The sequence below is a fragment of the Carassius auratus genome, chromosome 24 (genome assembly GCF_003368295.1).
Source record: "Carassius auratus strain Wakin chromosome 24, ASM336829v1, whole genome shotgun sequence".
NCBI classification, from domain to species: Eukaryota; Metazoa; Chordata; class Actinopteri; order Cypriniformes; family Cyprinidae; genus Carassius; species Carassius auratus.
This window is the reverse complement of record NC_039266.1, coordinates 8923209-8948847: the sequence shown is the minus strand read 5'-3', so window position 1 is coordinate 8948847 and position 25639 is coordinate 8923209. Positions and strand designations below refer to the sequence as shown.

The 25639-nt window shown below is 36.8% G+C and overlaps 1 protein-coding gene across 4 annotated transcripts in view; it reads right to left on the bottom strand.

Annotated features, from left to right (window-relative positions):
- LOC113042239 (cyclin-Y-like) overlaps nucleotides 1–11376 on the bottom strand; it is a 55542-nt gene extending 44166 nt beyond the window's left edge. The window contains exon 1 of one of the 4 annotated variants that reach the window (XM_026200906.1): nucleotides 10839–11376. In XM_026200906.1, coding sequence (XP_026056691.1) covers nucleotides 10839–10992 — 154 coding nt within the window. In that variant the 5' untranslated portion in view covers nucleotides 10993–11376. The remainder of the gene's footprint in view (nucleotides 1–10838) is intronic. The other 3 variants (XM_026200907.1, XM_026200908.1, XM_026200909.1) reach the window with 3 other exon arrangements.
- Nucleotides 11377–25639: the final 14263 nt, after the last annotated feature.

Below are 25639 nucleotides of genomic sequence, written 5' to 3'. Positions count from 1 at the left end.
GAAAGTGAATCGTTCGCTCAACTTCGCTGCTTGAGGAAAGTGAATCGTTCGCTGCGGAAAGTGAGTCGCTCGCTGGGTGAGGAAAGTGAGTCGTTCGCTGCGTGACTCGTGAGGAAAGTGAATCGTTCGCTGAGGAAAGTGAGTCGCTCGCTGGGTGAGGTAAGTGAGTCGTTCGCTGCGTGACTCGTGAGGAAAGTGAGTCGCTCGCTGGGTGAGGAAAGTGAGTCGTTCGCTGCGTGACTCGTGAGGAAAGTGAGTCGTTCGCTGCGCAAAGTGGGTCGCTGGCTGCGCAAAGTGAGTCGCCGGCTGTGTGAGGTAAGTGAGTCGTTCGCTGAGGAAAGTGAGTCGTTCGCTGCGTGAGGAAAGTGAGTCGTTCGCTGATTGGCTTATAAGTAAACAATCCCCCACGTGGGGTGCATTCTTGTGATTGGCTAAAACAAGGGAGATATCTGATTGGTTGCAGATCATTCCCTGTTTAAAAAAAGGCATTTGTGTGTTGAGCCAAGTCAAGGGAGTCTCAAAATTCACACACAAATGCAGTGAAGTTCACAGACCGCAAGCAGTTTGTGAATCAAGATATATGTGTGTGTGCATCAGAAATACATTTCTGAATCTTGTCCTGTGCATTTGTGAATCTTGAGTGCATTTGTAAATGTTGTTTGCATTTCTAAATTGTGTGTGTATTTCTGAATTTTGTGTGCATTTCTGAATTTTGTATGCATTTGTGAATCTTCTGTGCTTTTTAAATTTTGTGTGTGCATTTGTGAATTTTGTGTGCATTTGTGTATCCTGTGTGTGTATTTATGAATCATGTGTGTGCATGTATGAATCCTATGTGTGCATATGTGACTGTAGTGTGTGCATTTATCTTTATTGAGACTCTTCTGGCTCCATACTAGAGAGTAGACACATTACCTGGAAAACACACTATCGGATATTTTTACTAATAGTAAACTTCAACATGCTTTACTAATAGTAGCTTCAACATGCTGTCTATTAAATAATTACATTTGTGACCCGTCACGGAAACCAGTGACACAAGTCGGCAGCACAACTTTCTAGCAAAATGAGAAAGAAGCGGGGAAGCGTGGCTACTTATTATGCAGCGCTCTGGCCGGCTCTAGCTGATATCAAAATTCAATGAAGATGTACGCCGCAAAGATGAACGCAGACGAGCTGAACCGTGGCCGTTACACCGAAAATGTTTTGAAGTAGCTACTTCTTCGACAAGCCGGATGCTTATAAACAAGCGCTCACTGATTCTGAAGACGATCTGAGCGACGATGAAAGCGGCATAATAAGACTGTATAATATCCCTAATCTACAACTGAGCGAAGATGATGACGAGGGAGAATGTATTGGACTGGCGTCAGACGAGTTGGACCGTAAGATATCAGAGGCTATATCGATAGTAACATTTGATGGGGAGAAAGACAGAGAAATGGGGAAAATCCGTAACATTTAGAGGCAAACAGATGCACAGTGCAAACTTCAGAGATGGTTACATCCACAAAGAAGACCCCGACAAAGAGAAAGTGTGCCCGAACGACTTATTTCATTGAAGGCATCGAGATCTGCAAGAATACTTTTGTTTCTTATGAGGTGAGTTTCCATAAACATCAAAGTTTGTCGTTTTGTGTTCATTCAAAGAACACGTACACGTTATCTCATGTTTAGTCCATGTTTAGACCTTCCCATATCTACCTATTAGGGCTGTACGATGTGTCGTTTAAGCATTGATATCGCGATGTACGAATCCACGATAGTCACATCGCAGGATGTGCGATGTAGGCTGTCGTAGTTGATCCGTTATTCATTAACTGTACGGGCCAGCTGCTCCCCGGCCCTTGACGAATGTGAATCGTGGATTAATTGACAGGACTGAAAACCACATGCAAGAGAAAGAGCGCGCGAGAGAGACTGAGAGAGAGCGCGCGAGAGAGACTGAGAGAGCGCTCGCGAGAGTGACTTTGAGAGAGCGTGCGAGAGAGACAGAGAGAGAGCGCGCGCGAGAGAGAGACAGAGAGAGAGAGAGAGAGAGAGAGAGAGCGAGCGTGCGCGCGCGAGAGAGACAGAGACAGAGCGAGCCATCTTCAAACAACACAAGCGCTGGCCTGCTCTCTCTCCCTTGCGCATGTTAATCAATTGACACAATGGTGTCGATGTTTAAATCATTTAAAATGAGAATGTAAGTGTGCTCACCCCATTTTTGTTTGTAAGAAAAAATATCGCAATATATATCGCAGAAAAATAAAATATCGCAATGTCGTTTTTTCCCAATATCGTGCAGACCTAGTTGCAATTTTCAATTTTATCAACATGTTATTAAATATTGGAATAACTAAGATTAATGAATGTTCAGAAGTATTTTTCATTCGCAGTTTATGTTAACTAATGAATTAACTAATGTTCACTAATAAAGCCCTAATATAAAGTGTGAACGAACAATAAAGAATCAAAACACTTTCAAACAATATCTAGGGCATGTTGTAGTCCAGATTAACATGAAGAAAAAATTGTTTGAAAATGAATAGCCTATTAAGTCTAAATATTTAAGTATTTGGCGCTGTGATGAACAACACAGCAAATCCACAAATCTTAATGGCTATTTAAATGCATTTTAGAAAGTAGGACAGCTGCGATATTTATGGGGTTTCCAGGATAACGGCTGCATTTTCTGCAGTTTAGTGCCATCTGCTGTCAAGAGAGTGAATGTGCTTTCATTCAGTGCATCTCTCACGTGTTTGTCATGTGCTTTGCGTGCTTGTTAACATCAGAGCGCACACGTGTCTTTAAAGCTGCATACAGCAGTGTTGTGCATTCTCACCAGTTGATGGGAAAAGTATTCTTAAAATGCATCCCAAATTCTGAATAATTTATAAAGTATAATTATTCACGGTATTTAGAAGTGCCCACAATAACAATATAACGTTCTTTCAAATGGTCTATTTTCAATAAACTAGATATGTTTGTCATCACAAACGTACATAGTAGTCACTGGCAAATGGGATTTTACATGCTTTAAAAAGGTTTAAATGCCCATATGATTTTAAAACAAAACTGAAGTATATTTTGCACTTAGCACATCCATTGCGTCCATCTTCCCATACAATGCATCCCAAACTGCCAGCGTCTCTGTATTATTTCAGAAGGATTTTAAATGACTACTAATCTCCAGATCTGTGCTCTGTTGCAATAGCAGGAATTAACACAAATCTTCCTATAATTACTGCCAGTGCAAATATGAGTCCTGAATGTTGGCTAAAATTAGTCTTGTTTGAGTTCACTGCCATCATGTGACATCAGATGAATTAGAATGGAATCTTCAAATAGAATATGTTTGTCACTTATCTGTTGTCACCTTCTGGAGTTGTGTATTTTTATGTTGATATCCTTTCAGTTATTTTGGCATCAGTATATGAGTCACAAATCTCTTTAGGGGTAATAATGAAACAAAAGTTTTAAAAAGTGGCTTGTTACTATTATTTACAAAAGGATCTGCATTTTCATGTGTTTAAATACAAGATTTGTGTGATAGGAGACAATAAAAAAAAAATTGTGCTTTAAAACCACAACTTTTCTGTTAAATGTAACATTCCTTGACAAGCAGTTTCTGTCAGTCTCTGAGTAAAAAAAGTAATGTATTTAAGCCATGAAAAAAATGTCAATTTTGCAAAATAAGCAAAAAAAAAAAAAAAAAAAAAAAATCAAACACATTTCCACCCCCTTATCACATCAGTCAAAACCTTAGGCTGGCTTTCGGTTGGAATATTAGAACTAAAATCATTGACATAACACATTCATGGGTATCAGTCACTTCACTAAATACTTGCTGGCTAAGAAAAAGGTAATGATTACCTTACGATCCAAAAGTTTCCACATTTACATCATTTGAATATCACAAAATGAATGTTTGTCAAAAAATAACAGGCGGAATGTGTTAATATTTATGAGAGCAGAGGTCTAGAGAGTAGACACATTACCTGGAAAACACACTATCGGATATTTTCACTATTTTGACCAATAGTAGCTTCAACATGCTGTCTATTAAATAATTACATTTAGTCATTTTGGAGACGCTTTTATCCAAAGTCACAATTTGTAAAAATATTTTTTCATCTTAATTATAATAAATTATATCAGCTTTATTTTGGCTATCAGACCCCCCTGCTCCAAGATATCAGCATTAGCAACGGCTGTGAAAAAAATCTATATTGGTCGACCACTAGCCTCTTTGGGATGGCACAATCAAGCGATGCTCACCTGCAGAACATAAGCTTCTAGAGAGCACATAAGTCTAAAGTAACAAATTAAGGTAAATGGGTGCAGAGCCAGTGGTGGTTTTGTAGGCAAACATTAATGCCTTGAATTTTATGCGAGCAGCTATTGGTGCCAGTGCAAATTATAAAAAGAGGTGTGATGTGCATTATTTTCGGCTCGTTAAAAATAAATCTTGCTGCCGCGTTCTGGATTAATTATTAAGGTTTGATAGAACTGGCTGGAAGACCTGCCAAGACAGCATTGCAATAGTCCAGCCTGGATAGAACAAGAGCTTGAGTAAACTTAACTAAACTTCTTGAAGTTGAATAAAGCAAATCAGCAGGACTGGGCAGTTTTAGCACAATTGGTCTGCCAAAGTCAACTGATCATCAATCACAACTCCAAGGTTTCTGGCTGCTTTTGAAGGAGTTATGACTGATGTGTCTAACTAGATGGTGAAATTGTGATGAAACTATGTGTTTGGGTTACAAGCAGTTCTGTATTGGCAAGGCTGAGTTGAAGGTGATGGTCCTTCATCCAGCAAGAAATGTCTGTTAGACAAGATGAGATGCGAGCAGCTATCATCGGATCATAAGCATGGAATGAGAGGTAGAGTTGAGTGTCATCAACATAGCAGTAATATGGAAAGACATGTTTCTGAATGACAGAACCTAGTGATGCCATGTAGACAGAGAAGAGAATTGGTCCAAGAACTGAGCCCTGAGGCACCCCAGTAGTTAGATGTAGCGACTTGGACACCTCACCACTCCAAGATACCTTGAAGGACCTATCTGAGAGGTAAGACTCACACCACTCGAGTGCAGAAAAATTAATCATGATAATGTGCATAATACATAAAGCACAAGAGTATATATTTGTTCTTCACCTGCTGAAATTAAATCAGAATGATCAGGACACACAGTGAAATACTTCACACTGCATGGTAAAGTTAATAAATGCCAATCCAGTTAAACTAACTTTTCTGGGTTAATTAACATCATTCTATATGTGTTGTTTATGACTGACATTTTTATGCACAAACTACACATTCTGATTCTGTTGTTCGTGATTTGCATATTATCAAAAGATGAACTGTTAAAATGAGTGATCTTGAGATGAGCTCCTGTAATCCAATTAATTCAGAGTATATTAGCATAAATTTTGGAACTTGACAGGTGATTTTGATAAAATGTAGTTGGATAAGACAAATTAAAGATGAAGTTGTGTTTAATTTTCCCCTAAAATAATTTACTTGTTTTGTTACATTATTACCCTTAGCGGATTCTGACTCCTATGTAGCAGCATAATAAAAGGAGAGCCTCTGGAGTACATACTGTAGCTGAATAGTGAATGGAGCAGTATTCCTGAAGTATGTTCTCACTGGTTTAAAAGAAAACAAGACTAATGAAGAAGAAGATGTGAGAAGATGATGGAGGCAGATGTTAAATGATTCACTGGGGTGACTTGGGGAAAGTGAGATGAGGGGATTTCTGGACAGACGCTTCGGGGTTGAAAGTCAGCAGTTCTAATGTCTGACTTCAAGTCACACATTCGGAGGGTCATAGTTCTAAACACAAGCCTAAGGCAGTGTACTCACAAACAAATGCCCTACTGTGCTGCACTCTCAATCATGCTAGAGTCACATTGCACTGCAGGACTGGTGTGGCAACAGAATAGATGTTGTACATAATCATATGAATGAGTAAAAGCATTTGGAAATCAATGTGTAAACCAAGGACATTTATATTGTGTAGCTCGTGAACCATGTTGGGTGACCAGAGGCCAGTGAATTAAATAACCTGATTATAATACCAACACTGTAACTTGTTCTTAGGGATGCGCCAAACCGATATTCAAATCAGGTATCGGCTCCGATACTGCCATTTTTCTCCGATCCGGTATCGGTCAAAGAAGAAATAATAGTATTTTTTATTTATTTATATTGTGCAAATTATTCAGTGTTACTTCTGAAGTCATACAATAGTTTAATGCAGCAGTTCTCATTTTCAGTCCTTGCGCCTCCCTGCTCTGCACATTTTGTTAATTTTCCTTATCGCTTCAGACTTCTGTTCTATTCAGACAGTGGACATCGCAGGATATTCCATCATGATTCCGAGATGAGCGCATATGTTCCATTCAAATTGCACTGAAGTGTGCGAGACGTGAATTCAAATTGTATTTATTTACAGAGGTATATGATGTCACATTTGTCTGTGTGTGAAGACGTTGTGCAGTGTAAATCCCTGAATGAATGTTCTGAAGTTAGGTAAACTTCAACAGATTTCCCCTGCTCAGGGAGTAGGGAGCATATCAATGGGAACACAGTTCATGCACGGAACTCACTTCTAGGGTTGTCACTTTTAGTTAGAAAATCGATTGCACAATCAATCGGACCAACCAAAAAAGTTTCGAAAAATTAAAATAGGGAATCAATTTTAACCAAATATGTACACTATTATTTTAAAATAATTAAACAATTAAAAAAACAGATGTAACAAAACTCACAAACAAGCAGAAAAAGAAAATAAAGAATTCCCAAAGTGCAGTATGCCTTGCGAAAGCTAGACAGAAAATACCAGCAATTTTACGCGCCTATAAGACCCAGTGACGTCCAAAGCGACCTCTCTGCGTTCACACTAGGGCTGCACGATGTGTCGTTTAATCATCGATATCGCGATGTACGAATCCACGATAGTCACATAGCAGGATGTGCGATGTAGGCTGTCGTAATTGATCCGTTATTCATTAACTGTACGGGCCAGCTGCTCCCCGGCCCCTTGACCAATGTGATTTGCGGATTAATTGCACAGCTAAACCATCATAGAGTGAAAGTTTATCATTGACAGGACTGAAAACCACATGCAAGTTTAACAGGGCAAAGAGAGAGAGGGAGCGCAAGAGAGACAGAGAGAGCGCGCGAGAGAGAGAGAGAGAGAGAGAAAGCGCACGCGAGAGAGACAGGGAGAACGAGAGCGCGCAAGAGTGACAGGTAGAGACAGACTCTCTGAACATTAGAAGTACCATCAATGTTTACAGAAATGTATATGGATTTATTTTGCATGTAATTTTTTTTCTTATGAATATATGCATTTTAGTTTTGTTTGTTTCTATTCTGCTATCTACAATACTTTGGCAATATGTACCTTTGTATGTCATGCCAATAAAGCAATATGAATTGAATTGAGAGAGCGAGAGAGAGAGAGAGACCGAGAGAGAGCGAGCCATTTTCAAACAACAGGAGCGCTCTCTTGCTCTCTCTCCCTCGTGAATATTAATCAATTGACACGATGGTGTCGATGTTTAAATCATTTAAAATGAGAATGTAAGTGTGCTCACCCAATTTGTGTTTGTAAGAAAAAATATCGCAATATATATCGCAGAAAAATAAAATATCACAATGTCATTTTTTCCCAATGTCGTGCAGCCCTAGTTCACACCAAGCGCGAATGATTTCAATGTTAAGTCAATGTAAGGTCTCGGTCTCGTCTGGAGGTCTCGCGGCGCAGTAGATGTGAATTCGCCTCATTCGCGCATCTAGGTCACAGGAGATTCTGAGTTATGAAAAGGACCACTGCAAGCTGACAGCGACCGGCTTTTGTGGTGGAAAATTGGCAGTAATACTCTCACTTTGCGCAGCTGTACCTGAGTGTCGCTGGGACATCAGTGCGGTCAGAGCGCGTTTTCTTTTTGATCAGTTGTTTGAAATGGATTGAAAATAATCTTGGAGAGTTTTGAATTGCCTAAATCATAAATGCAGCCGGGTTGAAGCCTGCAGTGATGTTTTTCTTTTGTTATGGCAGCCGTCCCATCTGCATATATATTTTTTCGAGAATGTTGCACTCCTGTTGCTGTTTTTTATTCTGCACGAAACTTCATGCCAATAAATAAGAAATATTGCTGACTTGTGCGTTTCCAGCGCTCTCTTTACGTTCTTCCGTTATTTGACGTTGAAAAATGAAACGTCTTTTTTTTTTGACATGGAAAATAGATTTTACAATCGATTCAATGAACACTTATGTCTTAAAAATCTAAAATGATTTTTTTCACAAAAGGGACAGCCCTACTCACTTCTAACAAGCTGGTTATCTGGTTATCTATCCAGGGCTTAAAGGACCTACAATAATGTACAGTATTTGAAAAATAATGTGTTTTTTGAACATTAAAGCATGTCAACATATTATGTTACACCAAATACACAAAATAAATAATCTTTAAAAAAAAAAGCATCATATGACTCCTTTAACAAACTGGCTCCATTCACTTGACTGTAAAAGCCTCACTGTAACCAACCTCCGTGTTTTTTTTTTGTTTTTTTTGTAAGTGTTTCTCAATATTATGTTATAAAATGCTGTTAAAAGAGCTTGGTAACACGGAATAATTCACTAAGGTTCAATGCAAAGACATATAAGCAATGCAATAACATGATAAAAACATTGCGTTATGTTGCAGCTACAATAACATGAAGCAGCTTTTCATGAATGAGAGAATGAGAACTAGAGCACTGATTTATTCTGTGGGATAAAGCGGATTCACACAGCAGCTGTCTGAATCACAATGGACAGTGTTAATCACAGTACAGCTCCTCTCCCATCACAGGAGACTGGCACAGACTGACCCCGACCCCAAAACACAGCAGAGCTCAGCTGCCAAGGGTGGGCTAGCTGTGATAAAGTATGGGACTTCCTCAATGTGCACCGTAACATGGGTGTGTGCAATAAAAGGACTTGGATGTCAGTGTATTTAGGGATGTACTAATGCTTCTTTAAACAAACTTTAAATCATCCTCAGAAGTGTACCTGAGACTAATTTAGAAGGGCGCACATGGGCAGACATTTGTAATTGCTGATACTGAATAAAGATGTTTTTAATTATTTTTATATAACAAAAAATGGAGTTAAACAGGGCTGTTACATTCAGCTAAAATTAAAATCTAAAAACATTAACATGTTACTTGAAAATAAAACAAAACAAATAAACTTATTTTATTTCAGGCAACCGCAAAGGAAATATGTCTAAATTTGTTACTAAATTTTAATTTAGTTTAACTTGAAATGCTAAAATAACTTAAACTGAATCTGAAATAAAAAGTAATGTTAAAAAATGCATAGACACTACTTTAAAAAAAAATATAACAATAATAAAAATGACAAAAACAACAAAATTGCTAAACTAAAATGTAAATAAAATAAAATAAATCATGTAAAATGATGGTGAAAGTAATAACAGGTATACAATATATCATAGCTTATAATAGGTCTACTACAGACATTACCCACAAGTTTTAAAATGTCTGAAGTAAATACCCATGAGTTCTATCAAGAAGTAGCATCAGCTTGATTAAAATGCATGAATTGAGCATTAATCACCCTTTACTAAATGATGGCAGTGTCACGAAATGCATGTGAACCAACCAACATATAAAGACATTTCATGGCACCAACCTTCAGTAGGATCATATGTTGGTTATTGATTTTACATTTCGAAGAATATAATGTGATAGTGAGCATAACTGGTCCTGGATCAGTACTGTACATGAGCTCTGCCTGCTGTCACAGGACACTCTCATTAGCCTCAATCTTCTGCTAGATGTTAAATTACATTAGAACATAGCTGGATCCTCTCTCCACTTCAACAGATGTCCATTAACTGACCACCACAGACCAGACTACTGCCAGATTCAGAAAACTGATACATGTCAACTCTATCTGTAGTAACGATCACGCACAAAATCATTCGGCTAGAAATCTACAATAGGAATCAATGTAACACCAAAGTCAGAATTACGGTGGTACTATGGTAAAACCATGATCCTTAAATATATACCATAGTATTAACCATACTCGAGTGCCACAACATTAACATGGTTGTCCAAAAATACCATGGTATTATTAACAGTGCATGTCAAAAAATTGCATTATCTTACAAAAAAGTAAGAGCATTATAATGGCACAGTGGGGTAATACCACGGTACTTCGACCAACCAAGACATTTACATGGTACTAAAAAAATCATCAGTACTATCAAAAATGAATGTCCAAATATTGCATTTTGGTGGTACGGTCAATGATATATGAGTAAAACAAACCACAAAGAAGCACTAGGCCTATAATATTCTACTATGATAATACCACGGTACTCTACCATGGGAATATATTATATCACTCTTTGAAAAATATCTAGAAGTTCAAAGTATATGAATAGGATAAAAAATGCATTATTATTATTACATGGTAGTAGCATTGAATATCATACAAAACGTGACAATAATGGTTAAAACCCAGATTAAGCGAGTTTTACTGCAGTAACTATGGTCATTTTTATAGAGATATTAATATAGCAATGTGTGATAAACGGAAGAGCGTTATCGTGGTACAGTGGGGTAATACCATACTGTAGGAATGATGGAGTTTACGTGGTACTTTACTAATACTGTAGTTTTACCGTGGTAAACTATCTAGAAAGCACCGTGGCTACTTTAAATACAGATCCGTCACGAGGAGTTGTCTGTTGAGAGAGCCGTTATTCGCTCTCACGGGTGGTTAATGAACACAAATCAGTAATAACGGAGTCACACGCACCGTCGATGTTCTCTCTGTCGCTGATGTGCTGCAGGTTGCAGCCCGTGTCCTCGCGGCTCAGCTCCGGTTCGGGCCGGTACGGCTCCAGCCTCGAGTGCGCATTCCTCCGGAGCTTCGGGCTGGACGACACGCAGCAGGACGTGCTGTTCCCCATGAGTCCCGGTGTGTGCGGATCAACGAGCGGCACTGATCGACGGAGCCCCGTCGCAGAAGATGGGCGTTACAGCTGCGGATGACGGGATGAAACCCGGGCTGCGATCTGCGAGAAGATCACTCCCGTGAGAAACGCTCGTCTAACGACATCAGCGGGTTACAATCACGACTGCCCTCAGCAAATCAACACCAAGCCTAATCCACGACGCCTGCTCTCGTGCTCGTGTGTATCGGTAGGTTATTCCATTCCCGCGTCGCTGTTACATCGTATCGCTCAGCTGTCAGTGTATCACCGAGCTCACTCACACAAACACACAGACCGCGGAACAGCTTCCGGTTCAGCGCCTGACGTCATTCCGCACGATACATCTGTTTGGACGACAATGAAATATGAATACGATATGGATGCCAAGTGACTGATAGATTTTGTCTGGCATATTTCTATTTTTATTGGCTGTGCACGTTAAACTGGTTACACATTAGTCAATCAATGGAACCTTTCTGTTTGAGTTGTTTTCATTAAAAAAAAAAAAAAGTATATATATATATATATAATGTACAATACCCTGTATTCAGCATCATGGTGTTGAATAACCACATATTATGTTTGTATTTTGTAGGTTTATATACTGCATGCAAAGTAATAATTAAACACTAACCATAGTTTAACCATGGTATTTGTAATAAACCTATGCTTAGACAAATGGTATACGATATGGCAAAAAAAAAAAAAAAAAAAAAAAAAAACCTTTTTCTACGATAACAACCATGGTTAATTTTCAGATATAGTCTATAAATTTGCTAAACTCCGGCATATGAAACAATTTCATGATTGTTTGTGGAGAATAAAGTATATTCTGAATTGTTTATTGTGTTTGTCTTGTTCTTTTATGTATTTTATGTTTGTTGATTGTAAAGTTATTTGAGCCCTGTAAAAGAGCAATAATATTATGATTATTATTGTTGTTGTTGTTAGTCAGATTTTTGATTGATCATATTCAAATTTAACATAAGTTTTAATGGAAAAAAATAAGGAATGTAAAATACTTAAAGTTCACAAGTTACTTCAATCAATCAATCAATCAGTCATAATATTATTGACTGTTATCAATATGTATTTATTTATTTATTTATCCAACATCATTGCAAAGATGGTATAGAAGCTGCTTCTAACATGGCAGTTACAGTATGTTTATTTAATACTGCTCAAGTACATGTACAACACACACTATTTTTTATTTAGTACTGTCTTGATATTTTACATAAAATGTGTTTACATATAGTCCACAAGACAAAACAAAACAAAAGTTTGGGAATCCTGGGTTCTTATTACTGTGTGTGGTTAACTGGTTGATCCACAACTTTTTTGTTTGTTTGTTTTGTGATGGTTGTTCACGAGTACCTTGTTTGTTCTGAACAGTTAAACTTGACACAGTTCTTCAGAAGATGCATCCAGGTCCTGCAGATTCATCAGTTTCCAGCATCTTTTGCATACTGACCCCTTTCCAGTGCATCTTGTTTCCTTCTGGAGCATCAGTGAATGTTTGAACCTTTTTTAATAGTTGTGTTTGAGTCCCTCAAATGTCCTCAGTGTGAAAAGATGGATTTTCACCATTTGTTTTCCCCATGCTTGACAAATTGTGTGTGTGTGTGTGTCTGTGTGTGTGTGTGTGTGTGTGTGTGTGTGTGTGTGTGTGCGCACGCCGGGTATTCCCTACATTATGGGGACCAAATGTCCCACAAGAATAGAAATAAAAGTCATTTTTGACCTTGTGGTGATTTATTTTATTTATTTATTTTTATCACCATAAGAAAAAAAAATTGTTCTTTATGTGTGTGTAGTCATGTTGGAAGGCACTGCCACCTAATGCCTATTCCTGGAACAGCCCTACTTTTAAAATCGACACCTGACATGGAGTTTATTAGCATACCAGGTTAAAGAAATCACTCCTTGCCACTGATATATGTGACCATGGACCACAAAACCAGCCTTAAGTGTCAATTCTTCGAAATTGAGATCTAATAGATGATAAATAAGCTTTCCATTGATGTATGGTTTATTAGCATCAGACAATATTTGGCTGATATACAACTATTTGAAAATCTGCAATCTAAGGGTGCAAAAAAAAAAACTTTGAAGTTGTCCAAATGAATTCTTAACAATGCATATTACTAATCAAAAATGAAGTTTTGATATATCTACGGTAGGAAATGTATAAAATATCTTCATGGAACATGATCTTTACTTAATATCCTAATGATTGTTGGCATAAAAGAATTGATAATTTTGAAATATATATGTATGTTAATAATTTAGAGTCCTTAGAAATTCATTCACTGGAGATGGGATTGATAGAGATAATAGCGCTTAAGAAGGCATACTGGGAATATGGACCATTGCTTAAATATTGCTATTGCTAAGCATGCACAATGATGATGTTTACAGTTAAGCAATTGTAATTAAGAACAGTAATACACTGTTAAAATTCTGTGAGTTATGCTGGGTTACATAAAACAAAAAATATGATTCAGTATAAAACAAACACACTCTTTTAAAACAATTATGCCTATGTGTGAATGTGTGTGTGTACCAACTGTACCTAACCATATTTTGGGGACAAATTTGCTCCCAAAAGGGAGCAAAACCTAACAAAATCTCAAAAACACTCCCTTTGGGGAAGGCCTAATTTGTAAAACTGGTATAAAAATAAAGTAAACAAAGTTTTTTTTTTTTCCTTTTTTTTTTTTTTGTAAAAATGCAGAAAGTTTCCCAAAAGGGGTAGGTTTAGGTGTAGGGTTAGTGTAGGGCGATAGAATATACGGTCTGTACAGCATAAAAACCATCACGCCTATGGAATGTCCCTATTAAGATAGCTAAGTAAACATGTGTGTGTGTGTGTGTGTGATATACTTGTAGATCTACAAAAGCTATTGAATATCTCCTGCAGTGACAATATCTCTGTAAACAAGCCGCGGCCGCTTAGAATGTAAGATCGATCACAGGTTTTGTGACCTTTATCTGCTCCAACAAAAGAGGCTTTATTTAAGCTCCACACAAAAGGCCTCCTTAACGAAGGTTGAGATGGGCCAGCATTGTGTTTATGTTATCAGAGCCTGGCTTGATTTAATGTCACTGACGTCATGGACACGTCATCATATCTCTAATTCAAACCTTTCTGTTCCAAACGTAAATTCCAAAACTAATGTAACAATATTGACTGACAAGAGGCAAGACAAGTACAAAAAACAATATATCATGTTTTTCTCATTTCCTAGTCAGCTGTTAATAAGTAGGCTATCATAACTTTCAAGATTGTAAGGCAATGCAAAGGTTTATGTCACACTGCGCACGTGACACTATCCATCAATGCAATGCAGCAGCGTCCTCTAGTGGTTCAATGTGATACATGCACTTATTAAATTTATAATTTAAAAGCAGGAAGGTCAGAGAACACAGGTCATTTACATGTGCAGTTTTTCATGGTAGCTTTTTTTTTTTTTTTTTTTTTTTTTTTTTGTGAGGATTTTAAATTGGAAAGTTAGAAAAAAAAAAAATGGAAACCAGTGAGACACGGATAGATGCTAAACAAATGAATGCTATTATTAACCTAAAATATATGAAATCGTATATAATTAATGTTTTCTAAATGAAATAACCAAGAGCTTTTTATCAGTCCAGGCATGTTGGGCTGTGCTCACGGCTCTGGACCACATCATTTAAACCGAAACTTTAAATAGAGCGCGCTGATATCAGAAAATGCTTTTCTTTCATTAGCAATAAAAAGGTCATTAAGATGTTTTGACAGACAAACCCCGTCCTTAATAATCATGATATCATCTGAAGACAATGCATTAGTACTCGAAGGCTGATAATTTGCTCAGTTTGATTCCCAATTTATTGCATCATTTCTTTCCTCTAGCAGCAGAAGTGTCTTCACAAAGTGTCTCCATTTAATACAAGACTCTACTGGACAAATGATTATTACCGGCGTCGAACAGACTCAGACAATGACACTGTCCACAAATGACAATTAAGGCAGCATATGAGCAATGTTTACAGAGCGCAGTGATGTCAGTATAGCAGTGTGCACAGCTGCATGTGAAGCCAGAGACTGTGTGTGCTGCATCACAAAGTGCTTTAATGGACATCAGTGCTGAAATATACAGAACCCAGAGCCATTAACATCACCCTGATCTCTATACTGAGAACACTTAGCAATCTCATTAGGTGGAAGTGACAGGAATATATTTTTGAGCAGGCTGATCCTGTGAGAAGAGGCTGCTCTGAGGATTCGCTCAAGGGGTGAATGGCTGGTGGTCTTGCCAGGGGCGTCAGTAGACCCTTTTTACTGGGGTGGAGGTCCCAGTGAAACACTAATGATACTCTGTAAATATTACAGACAGATTCTTATGTGTGGATGGGATTGACGTATAGGCTACAGACCTGAGAATCATTTTCTCTGATAATATATCAGCAACCAAGTCATTTGTGTTTGCTATTAGCTATTTAGAATCAAAACTATCGCGACTTATCAAAATTAAATTGACATGAACCGAGAGAAATTAACCAAGAGAAATTAACCAAAAGAAACCATTACCGTCTCCAGCCACCAGAGGGTGCTCTATGCTGCTCAGTGCTCCTGTAGTCTACACTGAAGACACAGAGCGCCCTCTCGCGGCTGGAGACGGTAATGTTTTCTCTTGGTTCTTGGTTCTAAATAAACTTATATGTGCAACTTATATATGTTATTTTCCTCATCATGACGTATTTTTGGACTGTTGCGACTTATACTCAGGTGCGACTTATAGTCAGAAAAATACGGTAGTGATGTCAGAATCACAATTTAATTGCTTTTTTTTATCTAATGGAAACAAAATGTCCTCAATATGCATTTTCTCAGTAACTGTAACTGAGGTGGTGTCCTACTGATGAATCAGAATCAAACAGTGTTACAGTCCTGCTATTAATACACCCAGATTGCTTAAAAATTTACTTCTGTAATAAAAATGACATAATTGATTCTAAACTCAAGTGACAGTAGTCTAACCTACCGAACAAGTTTTACCTGATTATTCTTGGAATTGACTCATGAAACAGAAACAGTAACATCTCATTTGTAAAATTTAGAATCGTTTCCAAAATGGAAATCCTGGAACCTCGGCTACATCAAATCTGTTCAAGTTTGTGAAGATCGGGGCATCTGTGCTTCTCAGGAAGAGAAGTCTGGACAGGAAGTCAGCCCGTAAGAGGAACTGAAATATGACTAAACTGGAAAACTGATCAAGATCAGGAGAAGGTTCACTTGTGGTTGAGGAATGCTGTTTGTTATAGTTAGAGAGATAAATCAACAATGTGCCAGAACAGTTTTTACAGAGGATGAGGACTGTTTCCTGTGAGGTTAGCCTACAATGCTGGTGTTCTGACAAATAATTCTGACTCACGGTCTGTAAGTATGGTTTTATATTTAAAGAATGTGCCACTGATGATTCAAACTTCAGTTCTGAGCAGTGTAGAGAAACGCTTGTTGTTTGTCATTTCTCAGATCATAAATGCAGACATGGTTTTATGTTTATGAAGCACAATACACAACACAACGTGTAAAAAGACAGTAAAAATCAGTAATACTACCCCCAATGGATGCAACAAATGCCTGGTTTGTAAGGGTTTTATTGGTTTTATCTCGTCTTTCTGGGACATATCATCACAGTATGTTTAGGGCGTAACATTTCTGTCAAACGCTTGAGGTATTCGGCCAATCACAACGCACTGGATAGCTGGCCAATCAGAGCACACCTTGCTTTTCAGACCGATGAGCTTTGTAAAAATCTACACGTTTCAGAAGTCAGGGCTTAGAGGAGCAACAATAATGTACATTGTGTGGAAAATAATGTGTTGTTGAACCTTAAACCACATATACACATTGCATTACATCAAATACACAACATAATGCTCTTTTTTAACAACGTCATATGAACTCTTTAACATCATCTTTATAGTAAGACATATAAAACCTCTTCTAACGTTGTGGACAAACTTCATACTGTGAGTAGATGCTATTCCATTCAAATAACCAGCAAGTTCCCACCTGACGCATTTATGCGCTTTGTTTTTAGTGTCAGGTTCAAAATATTTCGAAGTCTGTCTTGAGTCAGCTCTTCTATTACCCCGGTGTGAATCATGCTGCATGACACGAGCGAACATGATTCAGTAATTTACCAGCAAGTCAAGTAGCTTCATGAATGTTAGGATAAATAAACACTGATCAACATTTATGTCTATAAACCTTCTGATTTATAGCATATTTCTTTCAGCCAATAGAAAAAAAGGCCTAAATCTTAATGGGTGAACGTCGTGTAAAACCTGAAAACCTTGTAAAATATACTGTGTTAATAAATGTGATTATCTACATTTATTAATCTTCATTTAAATTATACTATTAACATTGTGCAAACAACTGCACCTATGCTTTAACTATAGCCTGCCCTGCACTCTTAAAAATAAAGGTTCATTATTGACATCAATATCTATGCAATATTTCAAATGCAGAAAAGGTTCTTTAGATAAAATATCCTTCAAAATGGCCCTTTTAGGAACTGTTTACTGAAAGGTTCTTTGAGGAACCAAAAATAGTTCAGCTCAGAAAAATAGTACTTAAAAATACATACTTATGATTGCTTATGAATATTTATAACAAAGATTAACATCCATAATGTGCTCGCTTTTGAATAAGATAGAGAAATCATTTTGTCCACAATTTAAAAATGTATTTATTGGTGTACCATCTCTCCTCCTCAATATCACATACTCATCCTTTCTAAGTGTTGTTTTATTTTTTTTATTTTTTATTTTTATTTTTATTTTACATGGAATAGTCACACAAGCAGGAGTGCTTCTGCTCTGAATGTCAGCACAGCTTCGATTCTCCAGCAATGCAGGTAAAATCACACAAGTCTTCTCCACATTGCCACTTATTAAAGACAAACTTCAAATGAGCATTAGATGACAGCAAAAGTAGTCTAAATGTAAAAATAGATGAAATACTAATATCCAATTCAATATACAGTATTGTACAGTTGGCTGATAGCTGATATGGTACTGATATATACAGCATCCCTAAAACATTTTATTCTCCCATTGCTAAACAAATCTGTCTTTGATTGAGCAGTTATGGTTTTGATTGGAGATTTAACCAATTCAATGGAAAAAAAGTTGCAATAGAAAGCTGTACACAAACTCTGGCATCAGGGTTTGTTAAGAGACAGAACATGTCATTGTGGTTTGTAGGCCTTACCCATCAACTATCCGATCCGTCTCTCTCCTCCGCAGCACAGATTCCTCCTTGAGGTCACAGGGAAAGTACAGAAGACGCCTTTAAATCTCGAATGCCATTTATTGAAATCAGATTAGCAGGCTTGCATTTCCATATCTAAGTGAATTGCACTGAACAGCACGGAAATGTCATGAAGAGTAACACGTGGTGATAGGTCGTGGCTCCTGTTGCCTTGGCATTTGAAACGCTGATTCTGATTGGGTTCAGCGGCTCTTCTGTCCTGTTGCCTTGTCCTAATGCCTAGCTTCATTGTTCACTGCTTATGCTTGATATTTCACTTCTTTGTTCTTCATATTGTGTTTTAGGACAGAGGTGGTGAACCCTTCAGCTTAATAAAATGATTGCTTTCTGCCTTTTCCAGCCTGTCACTGATGATGTGCACCTCAGAAGCCTCTCGGAGACGTCTGGACCTGTGTGTGTGCTGGTTCTCGGCCACAGTGAGGCAGTGTGGGCTTGTGGGATTGTGAAACCATAATGCAGCAGCATAATGCTGTCAGATGGATATTAAGCCAAGAGTCTATTGACTTCATTTTAAAAGACAGCACATATTTGTCCATACACAGCAAAACAGGCAGTGTTGTGAGCATTGTTTTTAATTGTTATTGCTGCAAATGTAGCAGTTATGAGCAGAGAGGGTTCTCAGATGTTTTATTTCATCTGTTTCTTGGTCTCCTTTGCCTTGGGAAACTGTTACATTTACATACTCGACATATAGTATTGCATCCATTTACAAACAACACCACCGCTCATTATTCTTTGTTAATAATGACACACCATAGAAAGTTTTCTTATTCTTCCCAGTGGCTGTGTGTTAGATGTGGTCAGGTTTTCTATCCTGCTGAACCATTTCTTCCTCAAATATATCTTCCGGAGAGGAAGAGTGCAACATTTGAATTTGTCTTTTGATCTGGGATTTTAGGAGTAAATTACCACACCATAGTAAAATCCCATAATGACCACATATGATCATAAAAATATTTGTGACATATTAGTTTTTACTTCAAAAAGGTTCAGTACACAGAACACACAAGTATTGATTTATCTTTAATAATATGCATGTATGTTTGTCTTTATTTAAAACACTTCATTAGAAATATAGACAAAAGATCCCAATGTTATTATACAGTATGAATATGGAGCTAGCTATGGTTCAAAAGCTTGTTGTTCGTAAGATATTTTAAGAAGTCTCTTGTGACCCTCTAATTTGCATTTGTTTGATCAAAAATGTTTTTTAAATTTGAATCGATTTTAAAAAGTCATTTATTCCTGCGATATATGTCTTCAGTGACACATGACCCTTCAGAAATCATTATAATGTTGATCTGCTGTTTAAGAAGCAACTCTTTTCATTATGAATGTTGAAAACTGGTATATATATATATATATATTAGGTTTCTTTGATGAATAGAAAGTTCAAAAGGACAGCATTTATTAGAAACAGAAATCTTTTGTAACATTATACGTTTCTTGACTGTCACTTTGGATCAGTTTAATGCATTCTTACTGAACAAGCAGTTCATTTAATTTAGAAATAAATGTCATTTATTTGTTTCTTTTAAAAGGGGAAAACTCTGACTCCAATCTTTTGAATAAATGAACATGGATTGAATAACACAATGTTTTGAAACGACTGAATCTTTGAGTTTTGCGAATCTGTGTTGTTATTTATTATTATTATCATTTTATTTTTACTAGAGACATTTCTTCTTTGACAGTATTGCTGTAATAACAGTAAAATGATGAATCTTTGTGGGTCTAATGGCTGAATAGATAACACTTGTACTTCTGAAGTAAAAGACTTCTGAAATCACCTCCAAGTCTTCCCTGCAGCGACGTGTAAATTATGCAGAGTGGTGCGGCGCTTCTCTAAAGGTGTTTGTCTTTAACAGTGATGTAACATGGATTTAGACAGCCATGAAACTGAAGACGGCTTCTTCACATTGTACTTTTATATAGAATGCCTCATTATGTACAGTTAGATCTCAGTTGTGCTCTCCGTTTATTCAGGGAAGTTGCCTCAAAAGATCATCTGAAAAAGACAAAACGTACATTTCTAGAACTTTCAGTGAATATTTTGAGCATCATGTGAAAACATTAGCATGAGTTTATCCACATGGCATTAAAGATACACTAAAAGAGGAACGGGATTTATATCTGAATTCAGATGATTGTAATCAGAACCGTGTTTTGTTCTATGTAGTGTGTTGGTTTTCTTTCCTAATATGATTTGACATTTCCTGTTTGAAACTATTTAGTTTAAATGTGATGAGCTGGGTAAGTAAACGTCCTCGACGAATGTCTCATCATTATTCTTGCATTTATTAAATTAGGATGATGAATGTGCAGTTGGGCTCGCTGCAGTATATTCCGTGAATTACTGCTTAACTCAACTGGCTGTTTCATTAACTCTTGACCTCCGAAGCACAGATTATATTGTCTTTTCTGAACCGAAGGTCCAACTTATTTCAAATCGCACAGTTGTTAGTCTTTTTGCTTTTCTATTTAAATCAGCCACAATTTCCTTCCTGGAAAGTCTTACATGTGCAGTTTTCATTTGTGCTTAAATCACTTGGGTGATTTTCCAGCAGAAGATGCAAACACATATTCTTGTCAATATTTGAGAAACATTTTCTAGTTCTTGTTAGCATAAAATCATTAACAGCACTTGTGATTTCAGCTCAAATAACTGCTATAATATATGTTATGCAATCACATTTCTATCAATGTTTGTATTAATTAGTACTGCATTTTTCTTCGTGAAATCTCAATTCGCTCAGACATTGTTTGCAAAGCTTACAATAGCATGGCCCACATAACAGTGCTGGGTTTTCTCATAATAGTTACAGATTCCAAATCATTTCTGGACATGGATTGGTTGTTAGAGTTGGAGATGTGAGATTTCCAGCTAAGGGTGCATGGTCTAGAGAGAAGGAGATCTGCTGAGAAGAGAACTAAGAAGCTGCTGGCTGCATAAATGAATATGAATGCTCCGCACCTCTACACAATCAGCCAGCAAGAGGCACTGATTGTCCTCCTCCGAGCACCCGGGTGAATTTTAAACAGCAGTTTAAAGCTGGGTAATTCACCTGGGAGAGAAAATCTCAACACATTACCTGGGAAAAGCCATCACGCTATCACTCAAGTCTTCCTGGTGGGAGATCCGGCTCTAAGCCCTCTTTCTGTAGCGCACTCCCGAGAGCTTAAGAGCCGATCAGATGGACAGATGTGGATGTAAAACTAACCCCCGTTCAACCCTCCCCAGGGTTAAACTATAGCACTCAAGCCTTTGCTCTTTCCTGTAGGTCACAGCCCAGTCAATAAAAGGACAGGCATTGTCTACATGTTTATTGCATGTCACCTGTGAATGCACCAGACGGTGAGCTCATGAATATCATAGAGTGTCTGTATGTATCAGCGGCTTTATGATTTGGTACGCTATCGTTCTCCCTCCCAACGCGAGTTTCCTGTCTGGCCTTGAGGAGTTTCACCCCGCCGGGAAATCTGAAAGAGCTGTATATTCCCATTGCTGAGATGATGGTAACATTGCTCATTGTATTGGCAGCTGTCAATGTCAATAAGCAGCAATAGGCCGAGCCAGAGTTTTCACACAGTATTCCAATCTAATTATGATGCTTTGCTTTCTGCGTGTATCCTGTCACAGAGCAGAGCAGAGGACGTTTTGGAAACGGTGAGAGTATGTGTCCTTTATGCTATCGGAAACCGCTCTGAAACTGCGTAATCTGCTGAAAGTGGTTGTAGACAAAACGAGGGAACTCGAACTGGGATAGTTCACCCACAAATGCAATTTTCTGTATACTGTCAGGTTCTTTTTTAGTAATATTTTCACCATTGAAAAGTCAATTATAAAATATAGTTTTTAGTAAAATATACACACTTTGACTGTACATTGATTTAATTATACATTAAAGGTCCAAAGTTGCGGCCAAAAGGCAAATCAAATATAATAAATATAAATATAACTGTTTATTATTATTATTATTATTATTATTATTATTATTATTATTATTATTATTATTATTATTATTATTATTATTGCCGTAATAAAACACCCATTCCACATTTATTTTGACAAAATTACAGTTTGTGAGAAAAATAAGATGTTAAAGTTCCAGCTTGATTTATATTATATTATATTATATTATATTATATTATATTATATTATATTATATTATATTATATTATATTATATTATATTATATTATATTATATTGAATTAGTTTTTATTTTGGCATTTTCTGTTTATATTCTAATATAAGATTACATTTTAGTAATATATATATTGTATTATTATTATTTTTATTTTATTATTAGTTACTGTTTTTTTTCAGTAAAATGCTTATGGTTTTATTTATTTTTTTCAGTTGAATTACTTCAGTACCTCAAGTAAAGCTAAAGGAAATTGAGAGTTTAAATATAAAATGATATTTAAAAAATATATATTTTAATATTTATTTTATTTCAGGTAATTGTTGTTATTATTATTATTATTATTATTATTATTATTATTATTATTATTATTATTTTATAATTTTTGTTTTAATTAACCATAATAAAAGGGGGAATAAATCAAGGGAAAAATCAAGATCATATTTATTGTCATTGCTACTTTATATAGTGTGTCAAATAAGCTTTTTTTTTTTTTTTTTTTTTTTTTTTTTTTTATAAGATGGGGAAATAATTGAATTGAATTGAATTAGGACACACAAAGTGTTATCTATTAACCTTGCTTTAGAGGGACAAAGACAGCTATATTTTATTGCAAAACTATTTAAAATGTTATTTTTGTCACATATAATTAAATGAATCATTAAAGATATGGTGGATGAAAATTATAGTTGTTGGTTCAGAGGATATCACATAATTCTCCACGTATGTATCCACTGTTGGACACTGTAAAGGGAAATGAACTAGTGTAAGGGTTTTAAGTGAAGTTATTTTCTAAAAGCCTGCATGACTATAAGTGGCCATAGAAGAAACACCCATATAAAGCAGAGTCTTGGCCTGCACTTATGTTGTCTATTATCTCGGTTTCCACAGAAACATGACACATAACTCCACAATCTGAGCCTGAAATGACACTCATTCACAGATCCCAGAACTGAATTACACATCAGCAGAACACCCAGCTCCTCTCAGCACATTTCAACTAGCAGAGCCAATACAGAGGCATTACAGATATGCATTTAGCTGGGATATTGGATTACTTTGTTGCACAGGGCAACGCATCTGTCCCTTGCAAATTGCCCCATTTGCACCAAATGTCTTCACAGTCCGCAAACGCTATATCATTGGTCATAGGCAATGAGCTGAGAATCCACAGGCAGCCAGCCAAGTTCCTTTATCACAGCATAAATCTCTCGCATGCATATGCTGCTGTCTAGCAGGCATTGTCTTCGCCTGCTGCGTGACTGCCGTGTATTTAAGGAATCATTTATGCAGCTGTTTTTAGAACCACCTTCTGTTTTAATTTGGCTTCGGCTGGGAATTTTAATCCACCAGTTATCTGTATGGTTTGACGGGCATGCAAACATCATTTACTCTTGATTTTTTTTTTTTTGGTTGATGGTTTTGATGGTTTAGTATTAAGACAACTGTAGCGGTAATGTGGCCGTGTCACATGGGTCACTCGCGGGGGTGCTGGAGTATTACTGACTGACTGAGTCGTCCTAATTTTAGCCACTCGTGTAGGGGAATTCCACTTACTGTACTTGGAACCATTCCATTCAGGAAGACACACTGAGCTTTAAAACGTCGGGAACAAACTGTCAGAGCTTCGTTCTCATCGTTGCCCCATTCACACATGGCATTTGAAGTGGAAATGTCCCCCTAATTTAGTAGAGGAAAAGATCATTGAGGAGTCCATTGTGATGTCAACCTCAAACTGAACTTTATTATTTGGCATTTCTTTTGAAACGGACTTGCCAACATTTATCAGTAGATTATAGACCCTCTCTGGCATTTCATACATTTTATATTACTGATGTATCCAGACATACAGGACGAATTTAAGTAAAGAACGAAAAGAATTCTCAATCGGTTCATTCTTGTTCTTATGTCAAAAGTAAATGTCCAAACAAGATAAATTAAGCACAAACCAAACTAATGTAATTCTCTTTTTGAAGATGTATGTTGCTTCTTCTGCGAATACACAATTTAAAAACGAAAGAATCATTGAATATTAAAACATTAAAACGAAAGTTAGAGGACTAAAAATATAAAATCCGTTTTGCATGACCTTTGATATACTCCAAGAATAACTGAAAGCTGCACGCAAGCTTACTGAAACTCCTGTGCTATTTCTGTCACATTCATTCCCGTGCTATGAGAAGTATACAGACCATCAGCTAAACTTTATACAGTTTGGCTCTTCATCATGTGATTTAAAGCAGTCTCTGTTCCAAAACCAATGAGGCACGTAGGCATTTAAGGCGTTGTAGGTGTGCAAAGGTTATTCCTCTCTCCCAGCAGTTTGCAACCTTTTGGTAAATTGGCGGCTAATTTGCAAGAATTTGTACGATCTCATGCATACGTTTTCATACAGCCTGCTTATTCCCCATTGGCAGTTAGGTTTGTGGTGGGGGGTGGGGGATTTCCTTTAACCCTCAAACACAACACAATGCAACACATAACTCAAAATAGTTGTAAAATACCTCTTTTTTTATTATTATTTTTATGGTTTACCTGCATAGGTGTGTGTTTTTTGTTTTTTTTCTCTAATTACATAATATGAATTCAGGCAAAATTGCCACCTTGTAGAACACGTTTGTTTTGTACTGATATTGGGTAGTTGAATTAATCAAGCCTTCTAAGATACCCAAAGATCTTCTGGTAAGATTCTAAGGCAGCATCAGAATGATCAACTTCACAATGCATTGTGATGAAGTCAATGAAAAAGCCAAGATGGTGGAGGAAAAACATAAGAAGAAAAATACAAAGGTAAATAATAATTATATTTGACAATCAAAACAACCGTTGATAGATAGCATTGTGGGCAGCTCACTCCCACTTCACTTCCTGTCGGATCGGTCCTTTCATAATAAAGGTCAAAATGCCAAAAATAAAGTGTAAAAACTTATTAATAATCTATATCTAAGTTTAAAAAAAAAAAAAAAAAAAAACTACTATTACTATTGAATTGACCAAATATCTAAGAAGCACTGTTTGTCTTATGTCTGCTGCATGCCTACATGAATAGTGCTCCAAATCAGACACAGACAGAGGTTCCTTTTGAGTTAAGACGCTGCCTAAGAAGTTGAAATTGCAAAAGTAGCAATAGTTTTGGAACAGTGCCATTGT